The sequence below is a fragment of the Pinus tabuliformis genome, chromosome 7 (assembly GCF_031772625.1).
Source record: "Pinus tabuliformis cultivar Carrire ecotype Pingquan chromosome 7, CPIR1, whole genome shotgun sequence".
In the NCBI taxonomy this organism is placed as follows: Eukaryota; Viridiplantae; Streptophyta; class Pinopsida; order Pinales; family Pinaceae; genus Pinus; species Pinus tabuliformis.
This window is the reverse complement of record NC_142293.1, coordinates 480,598,714-480,612,228: the sequence shown is the minus strand read 5'-3', so window position 1 is coordinate 480,612,228 and position 13,515 is coordinate 480,598,714. Positions and strand designations below refer to the sequence as shown.

Here is a 13,515-nt window from a genome sequence, read left to right as displayed (position 1 = left end):
TCACATTATTTGCAAGACCATAGGTAAATTGATGGCAGTAAGAACACAGTGTTATGAGATCACTCCTCATAAAACATTTGAAGTCCTTAGATTACCTAGAAAAGCTTATTGGGCATTGCTTGGAAGATCTTGAATATATGCAGCGAGAAGAACCAGATGTTTCGATAAGGAAGAATTCATTTTCAAAAACAGCCAAAGAAATGTAAAATCCCACCAGAAAAAAGTAATGTGGTAGTGGAAAGTGAAACGGATACCACAAATATAGACAGGCCATCAGGACCAAAACCCAAATGGAACACACTTGTATATGATGTGGAACCCATGGCATCAGGAATTTTTGTTTTCTGAACAGGGTTTTCATAATTTTCATCTTTAACTGGATTTTTTTACACTTTGCTGGAGGGCGGGCTGACCACGGTGAAGAAATTTCTAATTGGAAAATGTAAACTGCTGTTAAATTACGCTGTTCTGAAGGTGAACATCTGTTTGATAATATATCAGTTTGTGGAGTGACTGATAATTTGTAATGCTGATAAGCCACTCATTTTGTACTGGCATCTTTATAGTAACAGAATCCAAACTATTGAGTTAGTATTTTCTAATCTCCTGGCATTTGTTTTGCATAGCTTTTTTTTACATATGTAGTGGAAAGTGAAACGGATACCACAAATATAGACAAGCCATCAGGACCAAAACCCAAATGGAACACACTTGTATATGATGTGGAACCCAGGCCATCAGGAATTTTTGTTTTCTGAACAGGGTTTTCATAATATCATATTTAGCTTGCAACTGCTTGCTATATAGTAAAAAATGGCTATTGTCAGATAAAGGTAGTGAGAAACAACTGCAAATTCAATAATAGAACAGAGATTAAACTGCATGCAAGATGATCTGAGAACGAGTAGTAAAGAAAAAATTACCTAACACTTTCTCCAAGGTGCATAGATATCGAATTCAGCTGTGCCCTGTTCTCATAAAGGCGCTGAACAGCTTGCCTCCATCTTACAATTTCTTTTGCCAAATTTTGCCCAAGAAAATTTTGACTCATCAAAGATAAAAGCAAAGCCTGTTTCTGAGTACTAGCAACCTTGCTGATGTTCTTTAGTCACAAACATGATATCATTAAATTTAGAAATTGTACTAGAGAGAAATATAACAAGAATTGTTACTGGAGGTTTACCTATTAAATTTTGTTGCATGCCCATTTGCATTTAATCATCATTCCGACTTGTGAAAATTACAAATCCTTACTTTTCTTTTTACTAAACTTATTTCCCATGGAGGAGGCTTTCTTAATGATGTTCTCCATATTTGCGTAATCTTACAGTCTTCCAACTTCTCCTATTCAAGCATGATTCAGCCTATCGAATTGTTCTTTCATAAACTTACATGTATTAACACCTATCCTTTCAATGGTGAGATTTTGTTTGATTTTAGAAGACACACAAATTACTAAAATAGAGAGGGAGAGACAGAGATGTGACATGTCTTTTAGACCTTTAGGTCGTGGTGGTTGTTTAATGCAGCCCATTGCTTTTGTATAGCTTTCCTTGTACACATTTGTATGCTAATAATCAAAGGAAGTGTTTTATTTAAAAAAGAAAAGGAGTTTCCATGTCTGAATACATCTAATATAGCACAGATCACTGCATAAATTTCTAACTTTTGTGGATAGAAATAAGGTGATAGTATTGAAAGCACAATTCCCACATAAAGAACCAAATATCTTCTCAAGGCCTTCAGAGGCAGTTGGACCTTGGATGTTGTCTGTAACTTTTTGCAAACATAGACTAATGGCAGTGAACCTGAAAAAGACGAGGGTTATGATCCTCGATCTCAAACATAGACTTATCACATTGAACCTTAACAAGACTAAGGTTACAATCTTCAATACCAAAAATAGATTATGACAGTGAACCCTAACAAGACTAAGGTTATGATCTTCAATACCAAACATAGACTTATCATTCTAAACATTAACAAGACTAAGGTTATGATCTTTAGTACTTCTAAGAACAATCATACTTCCATTTCATATCTACAGGTGATAAACAGAGAAAAAGGTCACTTCTTTGCACAAAATGCACACGTTTTGAAGCTACCAGGCAACCACTATTTAAGAGTATTAAACTGGAGAAGATAAACAGAAATTAGATGGCAACACTTCATGGCATAAGGCAAATATGAACATGGCACATATCAGATGGTATACCTGTTGAGTCTTTGAGCTGCACTCTATGTATGCAGCAGCAACGACCTGTTTCCTCAACTCCTCACCCTAAAGATAAACAGAGACCTTCATATCTTTTCGTGGAGCATGTAGGGTGTAAATGGAGTTTTATTAAGCATGTCCATCATCTAAATTCAAAAGTTGTGCAAGCTAAAATCCCAAACATGGGAACATCTAAGCAACTTCACCTAAACTGGAATTGCCCTTATTATTAACAACCTAACAATCTAATATCGAGAGTAAGCAAAATGAAACAAACATACATGTGCAGTTGTTATTGGTGTAGTACCCAGATTGTCGGCCAAATAACGCTTATCTTCACGAAGATCTGCATTGTGAATAAAATTCACCACTGAATCAGCCTGACAAGTTAGATATATGTCTCATAAAATGCAGAGCAGGCAGCAGAGGTTGGAATGTTTTCAAAAATGCAGAGCAAGCAGCAGAGGTTAGAATGTTTTCAATCTGCTTTTGTAAAATGCTTGAACTGTGAGATGTCATCAGAGAATTCACCAATTTTACAAACATCACATGCTGATGAAATTCTTTCAGTGAGAAGTAATAAGTTAACTGTTCAAGATTATCGTACTATCTGATTGAGAGGGCAATAGCAAGCAAAAGGTAAACATGATATAGATAATTGCTTTATGTTAGTTATTCTGGATGGATTTGGAAGTCCTATGAATTTACTTTGGTAATTTCTGTACATTAATATAATTTTTCCATGTTAAAAAGGGGATTTCTGTTGTTTTGTATTATTATTATAGTGGTGATGATACACTTACATTATCCATCCAAAAGAAGCCAGTTTTGGGAACACTTTAAGCATCTTTTACTGAGGAAAAGGTCACTTCTTTGCACAAAATGCACACGTTTTGAAGCTACCAAGCAACCACTATTTAAGAGTATTAAACTGGAGAAGATAAACAGAAATTAGATGACAACACTTCATGGCATAAGGCAAATATGAACATGGCACATATCAGATGGTATACCTGTTGAGTCTTTGAGCTGCACTCTATGTATGCAGCAACACCGACCTGTTTCCTCAACTCCTCACCCTGAAGATAAACAGAGACCTTCATATCTTTTCTTGAAGCTCAGTCCAGAATTTCCTACGAGTTAACTATATTCTCTGACAAGTATCTTCCCATCCTAAAGCCAGTTTGCTATTTACTTATAATAGCATCTTGCATTTTAGACTTGGCCCATAATTCATAGGTATTAGGGACACTGAGTTGCATCATAGGCCTCTAGTTAGAAACAACTCCCATGTCTTCTGCTTTAAGAATGAACTTGGGATCCCTTTAAAATAAACTTTCTTGATTTAATTTGTTATTTAAAATAATCTGTGAACTTCTATTATCATACTGTTCTCTTGTTTTACAGAAAACACTATGATGTGGGGGCTGCACAGATGATGTTTGGGAACAAACCCCTTGACAAAGATGGAGATGGAAAAAGACTAGGAAGAATAATATTTGATAGTGGTAGCTCCTACACATACTTCACAAATCAAGCTCATAGTGCTTTCCTTTCAGTTGTAAGTATCACAAATTACCCTTCCCTTGTACTATAAGGAATTTGTTTGTTTCTAATAATGCAATGCTGACAGGTTAAAGAAAACCTAGCTAGGAATCAGTTGGAGCAAGATTCATCACACTCATTCCTACCACTCTGTTGGCGAGGGAAAAATAGGTTGAAGAAGCTATTTATTCATTAAGCTTAATGATTGCTATGATAAAAAAAGATTACTGCTGAATGAGTTTCAATGCACAGGAAAAAGGTAACGTCTGCTCGGGAATCTTGAATGGTACTGCAATCGGTAATGTGGACACGAATATTCTTGGAGGTAATGAAACAACATATTGTTTTGCTGCTTTTTGTTTGTGTGTTTGTCAGTCTGATTTTTCTACAAGCATGTCATGAATGACCTTGGGTGGGCTTGTATCTAGAGCAATTAAGGCATGTTCTTAATCTACATGTTGGTGATTGCATTAAGATAAAGTAACAAAAGTGTGTTGCATTTTGCAGATATCTCTTTGCAAGAGCACCTTGTTGTTTATGACAATGAGAAAAACCAGATTGGATGGGCTCGCTCAGACTGCCAAAATCCTCCCAAGTTTTGAACCTTCTTCTTTTACCTTTGATTCTTATTCTATAGGATTTAGTGCAGTTTTTATTATTTTTCTTATGAATTTGTACATGTAAGATATATGGCAAGATGAGAGCTAGTAACTGACTCTTCCCAAGTACACCATTGATTGCATTTTTATTTGTCAAATAAGGGAGTAGTTGCATCTACATTTTTTATGAACTTGCATTTAGGGAATCTTTCATAATTTATCCTTAGTACTACATCACCACTTCCTCTTTTTGGTGCCCTGCTATTCCCTCTGATCAAAACACTGCTAGTAATGCCCATGTTTTGGAGTTGAATACAGAGAAAATTATTCCCTCTCTTGTCTTTACTTCCTAAATAAACTAAAATGGAAGAGATTGGTGAGGTTGCTTAGATGATATCATTGTACTCATATTTGATGATGTTTAATATAATCTTTGGTTCACACGAACAATCATGACACCACAAATCATTTAGATATTAGAGATATCGATTATATTTCCTAACTTGAATCTTTTCTTTCCTTGTCAGATTGACAGATTGTAAACCTCAACAACCACAAAACAAGTAATCAGAAATGTAAAACCTAAAACTTTTGAGTTGCAATCAAAATATATTTTGTAATGTATGTGAAAAGAAGGTAAAGAAACTATCTTTGTACAATTAATTACTTGTTAAAGCGCTGAAAAGTACACTTAAGAAAGGCAAATTGCATTACAGCCCATTAATAGTAAATAGTCTTCTCCAGTAAAAGAATATAGAAACAAAAAATAGAATTGAATCACACAAAAAGAAGACTCGAATCACATTTAACAGCCTATGAAGAGCAAATAATCTCCTCCACAAGAAATATATAGCATTAAAAACCTGGAAGGCTACCCAAGCAACCTAAAAGCTGAAAAGAACAAACAACTCTTAAAATTTGCTTCAAGGGCAGCACTCTTCACTACAAAGGAAAATTACCATAACCACTACCCCTACTTGTAATTCAAAATGTTTCATCCTTAATCATACCATACCCAATACCCAATACTCACACCCAGTCTTGTGCAACATTGATTTAAACTTATTGCACCAAATCTTAAAAATAGGGTTCATAAAATGGGATTAACGATGGAAAACTGCAGCTATTTCAGGAAACCCGAAAGATGAAAATTTTATTGCCTTCTATCTGTAATATGAGCATCAGGAGATTGCTACAGAACTACAAAGTAGGTATGGGCAGGGAAACGACTGTTTAATTTGATGATGGGTTCGCATTTACTCCTTGAAAGGATAGCAATTGCATCTTTTTCAAAAATATAAAATCCAATGCAGATCGGGTAAAAAACATTATGCACACACATTCGCATATATTAAATCCAGTTACCTAACATAAATCAGAAACCATAACATAAAGAAGGGCTAACATAAATTAGAAACCATAACAGAAAGAAGGGCAAGAAACACTGACCGCTAAGAGTTTTCCAACCAGAAGACCTCTGTGCAGAAATCCCATGTGTGAAGCAGACGAGTACAAATATTGATATAACAGCACAAGGCTACGCGGGCTACGCGGCCCTCATGCAGGGAAGAAAGACACGAAACCAGGGAAGAAAGATACGTCTCGTCGGTTCAGTCACTGCGAAGAGTCTCATTGCCAGGAGGCCTGGCCTTTCATGGCCCATAGCTAGATCCTCCCTCTCTGTCTTCCAGCCGGTGGGAAAAAAACATTTTTCCATGAAAAAAAATAGATTAAACCAACGGCAGAAAACACCCCAATCGCCTCTGAGCAAAAATCCCATGTGTGAAGCAGAAGAGTACAAATATTGATATAATAGCACAAGGCTACGCGGGCTACGCGGCCTTCATGAAGGGAAGAAAGACACGAAACCAGGGAAGAAAGACACGTTTCGTCGGTTCAGTCACTGCGAAGAGTCTCATCGCCAGGAGGCCTGGCCTTTCATGGCCCATAGCCAGATCCTCCCTCTCTGTCTTCTAGCCGGTGGGAAAAAAAACATTTTTCCATGAAAAAAAACAGATTAAACCAACGGTAGAAAACACCCCAATCGTCTAACACACAGAATCAATAGCTCAGGATCGCACACGTCACATTTTAGGGATGTCTTTTTCAGAAAGAACGCCTTACGCAATAAAAATAGATATAATACTTATCAATAAAATAAAAATAATAATCTATAGAAGTGTACGTATCTTATTCCAAAAAATTTAATAAATATATATATGAAACTAAAGACGATCCATTAAATGTCGCTGCGCTCACACTATTATTTATGAACTATTGTTACGTTTAAAACCCTGGTAACTTCAATGCGATCAAACCCGGATCTCAATAGCCCTCACAAGATCGGTCGAGAGTTTTGTCTTTTGGCTGCTCGGGAGTAATGGCATTTAGCGGTTTGTGGGCAGAGTGGTAAACCTCTGCATTTTTCTCCAATTCAACACCTTTAAAACCCACATATATTGGGTCAGAAATCGAAATATTGAACGCCGAGACAGATGGGTTCAGTGAGAAAGGTCGTTTATACTGTTGGGTTTTGGATTCGAGAGACGGGTCAAGCTCTTGATCGTTTGGGTTGCCGTCTTCAGGGCAATTATGGATTTCAAGAGCAATGTATGTACACCCGTCTTCTTTTATGGGTCATTTATTTTTGTTTTTTGAATCTGTATATTTTGTTGTGTGACAGATATCAATTGGCATTTAAAGTCTGCATCTATGGTACCTAAGCTCTTTTCTCTCCGAAAAATCGTTTAGGTTTTCTGTTTATTTGTGATAATATCTAACTTCGTATAGGATCTAATTAGTATGTTCCAGGAACTGGACACCTTGACTGCATTGTCCATATATTATTGTTTTCTTTGGATCATTGTAAACTTCTCTTTTTGTCTTTTTAGTTAATGTGGGGAACTCACAATTTGGCTGTAGGTATCCAATCAATTTTCCCCTTATTAAAAAAATAATTTTAATTTTGCAGATTTTGACGGCATTTTGCTATATCATCATTAATATTAATGCGAAAACCCTTTGAATTCAGAGAGGGTACTTAACTGTTTTCAAACGGCTTCATTAACACCTTACTGCTTTAACATGGTTGTATTAGAAGACTGGCCGCACTAACATGGTTGCATGTTTCCAGTTGGGTTAAGCCTGTCTTATCCCCAGGTCAAGTCAGCAATTTAACTGATGGAGCATGTCTCGCGTGAACTATCGTTACTATCAGCTCGTTAAGCCCCTGATTTTTTTTTTCCAATAGATGGTACTGAACTCCTTCCAAGAACTGCCCTGCAATCATGTTAACCTTCATTACGAGGTCACCACCGAGGAGTATCTATTCTGGCAACTGGTTCTTTCGGCATAAAAACAAGCATTGGAACCATCTTTATTAGCATCTCCATGTTATTTTAGCAGTAATAACTAGTTTATATTGAGCCAAAAAAGTAGCACGGTTTATCCGTATTGTTGTAATGCGAGATTCAAGAGGGCTTCGAACTTCTAGCTTCAGGATGATTTGTAATACACCCTCATCAGGATTCTCACAAAACAGCCTGATTTGTTTAGTAGCGGGCTTTCTTTCTCTGCTAGGACTACAAGAATATTGTCTTAAGAATTGATTACATAGCAAGATACACAATACATACATTTCAACTTTCAAGAGTAGTTTTGAAGTTATTTCATATCAATTTCATTGTCAAAGAAGGACAGACTCAGCATGGACTGGGAATTCTTCTTTCAGCTTCTTCCTCCCTAATATCCTTTTTTTTGATTTTCTCTTCCTCGTGTGAAGAACATGTTCAGTCTGCCTTCTAGATTCTGCTTCTGGGTTGGAAGGGATTCATTCCAGATAATATATGAATTGCGATGGGGTCATTTTCTCTGTCAGAATTGCTGGTTTTGCTTTCACTTCCTTTATTTATGTGATATTCACCTGGCAGTTGGATGTTGCTCGTACAGCACCATTCAGTTCTACCAAGCAAGAATGACACTGTTCGTATTTGTTGAGCTTCTTCTTCTCCTGATTGACTTTTCTTGGATTTTCCTCAGGCTCTGGGCATTTCTTTTTCCACTAACTTTGCTGGCCGTTCCTTATCTGCCCGCTTATCCTCTGATTGTGGGAAGGTGGGGCCCTATTTCCTTGTAAGGGTCTCATCCCTTAGAGGGTGTCCAAGGCAGCAAAGCTATCTTGAATAGGACTAGTTGTTTCTGCATGTCTGGGTTAGCACCTCCACATTATTTTGTAACCAGCATTGTGGCATGAGTAGGACCTACACCTTAAAGGTCTTAGGCTGGTTGCCTTATCATGGGTAGTAAACCTGCTAGGATTTGATTCTCGGTCATCATTGCTGCAAGTCCTCCACCTTGTAGTGAAATCATAGACCACATCCTATCTTGCCATGTTTTGGGAACTTGCTTTCTCTTAGTAGGATGAGCCTAGTGTCCCTATCTATAGCATTATCGGGGAACCACTAGCACCATTCAATTCAGTCAACTTTGGTTTAGAAGCCATCTATCCCACCAAAGAAGCCCAGGACTTTCACATGGCCCCAAGTTCTAACTGCTCTCTTGTGTGCTGGTTTGCATCAACAAGCACGAGGATGTCATTGGTGGGACGTGAATTTTGGTGGGGGTATATTTGCTACCTGCTTTTACAAGCCACCTTTGATGACTTTAATTTACAATATTATCGTTCATTTGTATCTTTTTTTCTTAACTGATCATTTGTTTGTATTTTTTTTTTTTAAACTATTTGTCATTCCCATCTTCCCCCTGTTTATTGGCAACACTTGGGCGTAGACTACAAACATAGCTGCTTAATTTTTCTTTGTGCTCATGGGTTGTCATGCTTGCCAAGACTTTCACTCTATCTTGATGTGGTTTCTACTAGAGCCCGCCCACCAGGATTTGAGTCTACATGTTATGAACATATATATATATATATATATATATATATATATATATAACAAGATCGGGTATATTATATTCATTCCAAAATAAGAGGGAGAAGAACTCCCAAGTACATGAAGGTTGAAACAATCAAGGAAGAAGGAGAGGCAAAAAATTCTGATCCTTCTTTTCCAGCTTTTACATTTGCTTCAAATATTCCTAATTTACCTACTGCATTTAACTTAAAGATTCTTACAAACTGCTGTAGAAGCAAATTACATTTACAGAGCATATCTAAAATTGAAAGAGAGTATATTGCTGAGACAAGGATTGCTTTCTGTCGTTGTGCAGAGGGTGTCCTGGTGATTCATGGAGCTGACTTTCCTCTTTTTCTTTATTAACTGACTTCTCCTTGGTCTGCTGATTCTTGCTGTCGCAGTCCATTCTGTCGGAGTTTTCTCCTGGTTTTTTAGATACCATTTCTTGCAGAGCATTGAGTGCATTTTCAAGATGTGTGCATCTATTGTTGAGCTGCTCAATAGTTTTCCTGTGTTCATTACACTGGTAATACAGGTACCCCATTTTGGTTTTGCATCTGTCCCTCCACTGATTGTGCATGGATCAAATCTGTTCCAATACAACTTTGTGGGATTTGCAATGCGGGCATTACTGGGAATTGGGAAACAACTCAGTGGGATCCATGCTAAGGGAAGCAGGGGAGCAGAAGGAACATGGGAACAAGGAGAAGGGAATGATGAACTGACGTAGAAGAGGGGTAGGCAAAGAGGAAAGTGAAAGCAAGATTGGGATAGTGAGAGAAAGAGGTTAGCGTGAAGAAATGGAGAGGTAGGGGAGATAAAGGAGAGAGGAGTCAAGTGGGAAGCCCGAGAGTATTTCTTTGGAGTCATTATTCCGATGGCTTTGAGAAGCACAACTTGTTGATTTGGGATAGCATCGGATGTGCTTTAGCCACAAAATTTGGTGGAGAGGTTGGGGCACATGAGATCTCCAATACCCAGAAAAGGTTTGGGCAAATTCTAAACAGATCAAGAGATATTAAAATAATTAATATTTTTAATGGAGTCCCTAAGTTTAAACTTAGGGAAAATAAAATATTAATGAGTATTAATATGAATCTGTGTTAGAGTGGTCCAAAAGACATGGATCAAGCCGGATCTAATCTTAGCCTTTGATTAGGGACTTAATCAGGGACTTAATCTCGACCGTTGAATCGTCAACAGGAAAAGTATAAAAGGAGGCTTGAGGGTCACTTGGAGAGTACACCAGATGATCAATCATTCTATTCTCTAGAGCGGGGTTTGCTAAGAGAAGTAGAATTAGTGATCGAGAGAGCAGGTGAGGGGCATTGAGTACAGAGAAACAGAGAAGGCAGAGATTGCGCCGGGAGAGCAGCGCAGCAGCCAAGAAGGGCGATGCAGAGCCACGCAGAGGCAGCCAAGTGTTGCGCAGAGCACCAGAGGGGCCAGCGCCGCTGATGCAGAGGCTCACAGAGCTGACGCAGGGCCTCCTGGGGCTGACGCAGACCTAGAAAGGCTGACACAGGGCCAGCATGAGACAGAGAGGGGCTGACGCAGTCCAGTTTGGGGTTGCAGGAGCAGTTTTGTGCTGAGGAGCTGCCGAAAGGGTTTTTTGGGGTTTTAGCCAGGAGATTTCTCTCAAACTGTGAGGTATAGCTGCTAAGGAAATTCTGTGTTGGGTAGGTCAGTTATGGCACCCAGATTGTACTCTGATATTGCTTAATAAGAAAACCCTCAAATAGCTGCACTGGTTTTCCTGCATTGGGTTTTTTCGAGGGCATTGGTCCAAAAATAATGGTGTCATGTGGTGTGTTTGTTCTTGTTTCTTTTAGTTGCTGATCTGTAATATGTTGAGCATGCACTGGTGTTTATTTTCAGTGTTTACTTTGTAAATAACTTGTTAAAAAAAATAAAATTAACAAGTAGGTAGGAATAAATCAGAAAAAGTGCATGAAGGGTTTCTAAATTAAGTAAACTTAGAAACTTCAACATGGTATCAGAGCATGATTGCAGATCGTAGGAGGACTAAAAGACATCAGTCGAGCGGAGTAATAACAACAGAAAACAACTGTCTCGAGGTGACAGAAGCTGTTTCTAGTAGCGTAGAAGCCAAGGAAGCGTGACGCAGAGCCAGCTAGAGCCACGCAGAAGAAGTCGGGAATTGCGTAGAGCCTCAGAGAGGCCAGTGTTGCTGACGCAAAGGGCTAGAGGGCTGACATAGTGCATCCTAGGGTTGACGCAGACCCATCCAGGGTGACCCAGAGGCAGTGTGAGGCAGAGAGGGGCTGACGCAGTTCACAGAGAGGCAGTTGCTGGGGTCTAGAAGGCTGCAGGAATATTGTAGAGTGGAGCTGGTGAGGTACTATAGTCAGAACAATACCTGACAGAGCAGGGCTAGAGGAGTTGTTATCGAGGGTTTCTAACTGAGGAACCCGGATCAACAGTGCAGTTGCACAAGATGATCAGAGTAGGGGGCATCTCGACAAGAGGCAGGAGGATTTCCAGGAAGGAAATAAGGACTCGGAGGGAGTCTAGAAGAGAACTTCCAGACGGGAAGAAGAGACTCAGAGGAGTTGAACAAAGAACTTCCAGGAGGGAAGTAGAGGAGCGTCATGGCACTACACGGGGTAAGAGACCAGGATAGACTGGACAAACCATCGAACTTCGCAGTCTGGAAGGCTAGAATCTTATCAGTGCTTGACAGGAATCGTGTCAAGAACTTCGCTTTGAAGGTTATAGCTATCCCAGTCGACCCCAATGATAACGACAAGTACGAGGAGGCGATGGTGAGGGCCAAGTGCATTATCCTTTATGGGGTCAAGGATCATGTGGTACCACATATAGCCGAGAAGGAAAAGACAATTGAAATGTGGGAGGCCCTCAAGAACCTATACCAACATACTTTTGTGCAGAGAAAAATGTTGTTAGGCCCCTATACTACTAGTGTAACCCCTTATTGTTATTAGTACAACCCCCTTATTATATTGTTGTACCCATGTAGTCCCCATATTGTTACTATTGTGCCCCATAGAAGCCCATTATTGTTATTATTGTGCCCTTACATTATTATTGTTATGTCGGCTCTGATTATATTATGAATCCTTAGACTCCTATATATAGAAAGGAGGTCTTGTCATTTGTATCATCTAAGAATTGTTCATTTATGTAATGTAAAGGAGGTTGCCCCCTTGAAGAGGCTGAATTCTAAAGCGTTGATATATCTTTTCTATCTTTTTGTGAGATGGTTTCATAACATTTGATATCAGAGCTTTGGATTCTAGGGTTTCGCTGCTCCAAATAGGTCATCGTGGCATTTTCGCTATAACTTTTTTTTTGCGATGTTTCAAAAGCTAAACAAAAAACCCATTTGAGACGAAATCGCACTGAACCTCGGGTCCGAATTTCAGAGCTTTTCGCGCTATATTTGCGGAGATATGATCTGAGGAAGTTGGTCATTTTGCAGAATCCTGAATTACATTCCAAACAGGTGACCTAGGGAAAATCGTCATAACTTTCTCTCTGAGCATCAGATTGAAATTTCGTAAGAAGCTACAGAAAGAGGATGGACTGTAGTTTATTGTATATATTTTTCAAAGCCAAAGGTCGAAACAGTGACTCGTGGTACGTCATACAAGTTCGCTCTACTGAACTAGTCTATAATCAGGTCACTGTGGGAGATTTGGCATAACTCTTCCTTGGAGAATCAAATTTGGATCAAACTAGTGGCATTGGAAAGAGGACACAGAGGGCTACTGCAGGTCACAATTTCAGAACTGGAAGAATCGAAATTACAGAGTTATAGTTGTTTCAAGATCGAGCTCCTAAAATCAAGAAAAGGCGATATGAGGAAGTTTGATGGCAAGGATCCGGTAAATTGGATACTTCAGATGGAGCAATATTTTGATCTACATGGTGTACCACTGTTACAAAAGGTATGTATTGCATTTTCATATTTAAAACCGGATCAATTTTTATGGTATAAAGGGCTTTGTTCTCGTAAACAACTTGTTACGTGGTCAATTTTCACGGAGGAAATGATAGCACATTATGAGGATACAAAGAGCAACACCTTCTTTAGAGCAATACCACAATAATTGGAAAGAGCAAAAGAGCTTTGTTACATAGTGGAAAGTAAAATTATGGCAACAAGGAAGTCCACCCCTCACAACTATAATAATGGAAGTGTTGTTTCTCCTAGCCTTCCACAACCTACAAGGGTTACATCACAACAATTGGAAGA

At 38.7% G+C, this 13,515-nt stretch overlaps 1 protein-coding gene and 1 pseudogene across 2 annotated transcripts in view; both read left to right on the top strand.

Moving 5' to 3' along the window:
• Positions 1-3,798: 3,798 nt before the first annotated feature.
• On the top strand, positions 3,799-4,362 carry LOC149248087 (aspartyl protease APCB1 pseudogene; annotated as a pseudogene). The gene is made up of 2 exons (XR_016264232.1): positions 3,799-4,085; positions 4,268-4,362. The product of XR_016264232.1 is annotated as an aspartyl protease APCB1 pseudogene (transcript).
• Positions 4,363-6,619: 2,257 nt separating this feature from the next.
• LOC149248086 (gamma carbonic anhydrase 1, mitochondrial-like) overlaps positions 6,620-13,515 on the top strand; it is a 118,709-nt gene continuing 111,813 nt past the window's right edge. The window contains exon 1 of the mRNA XM_089458335.1: positions 6,620-6,969. Coding sequence (XP_089314461.1) covers positions 6,855-6,969 — 115 coding nt within the window. The 5' untranslated portion in view covers positions 6,620-6,854. The remainder of the gene's footprint in view (positions 6,970-13,515) is intronic.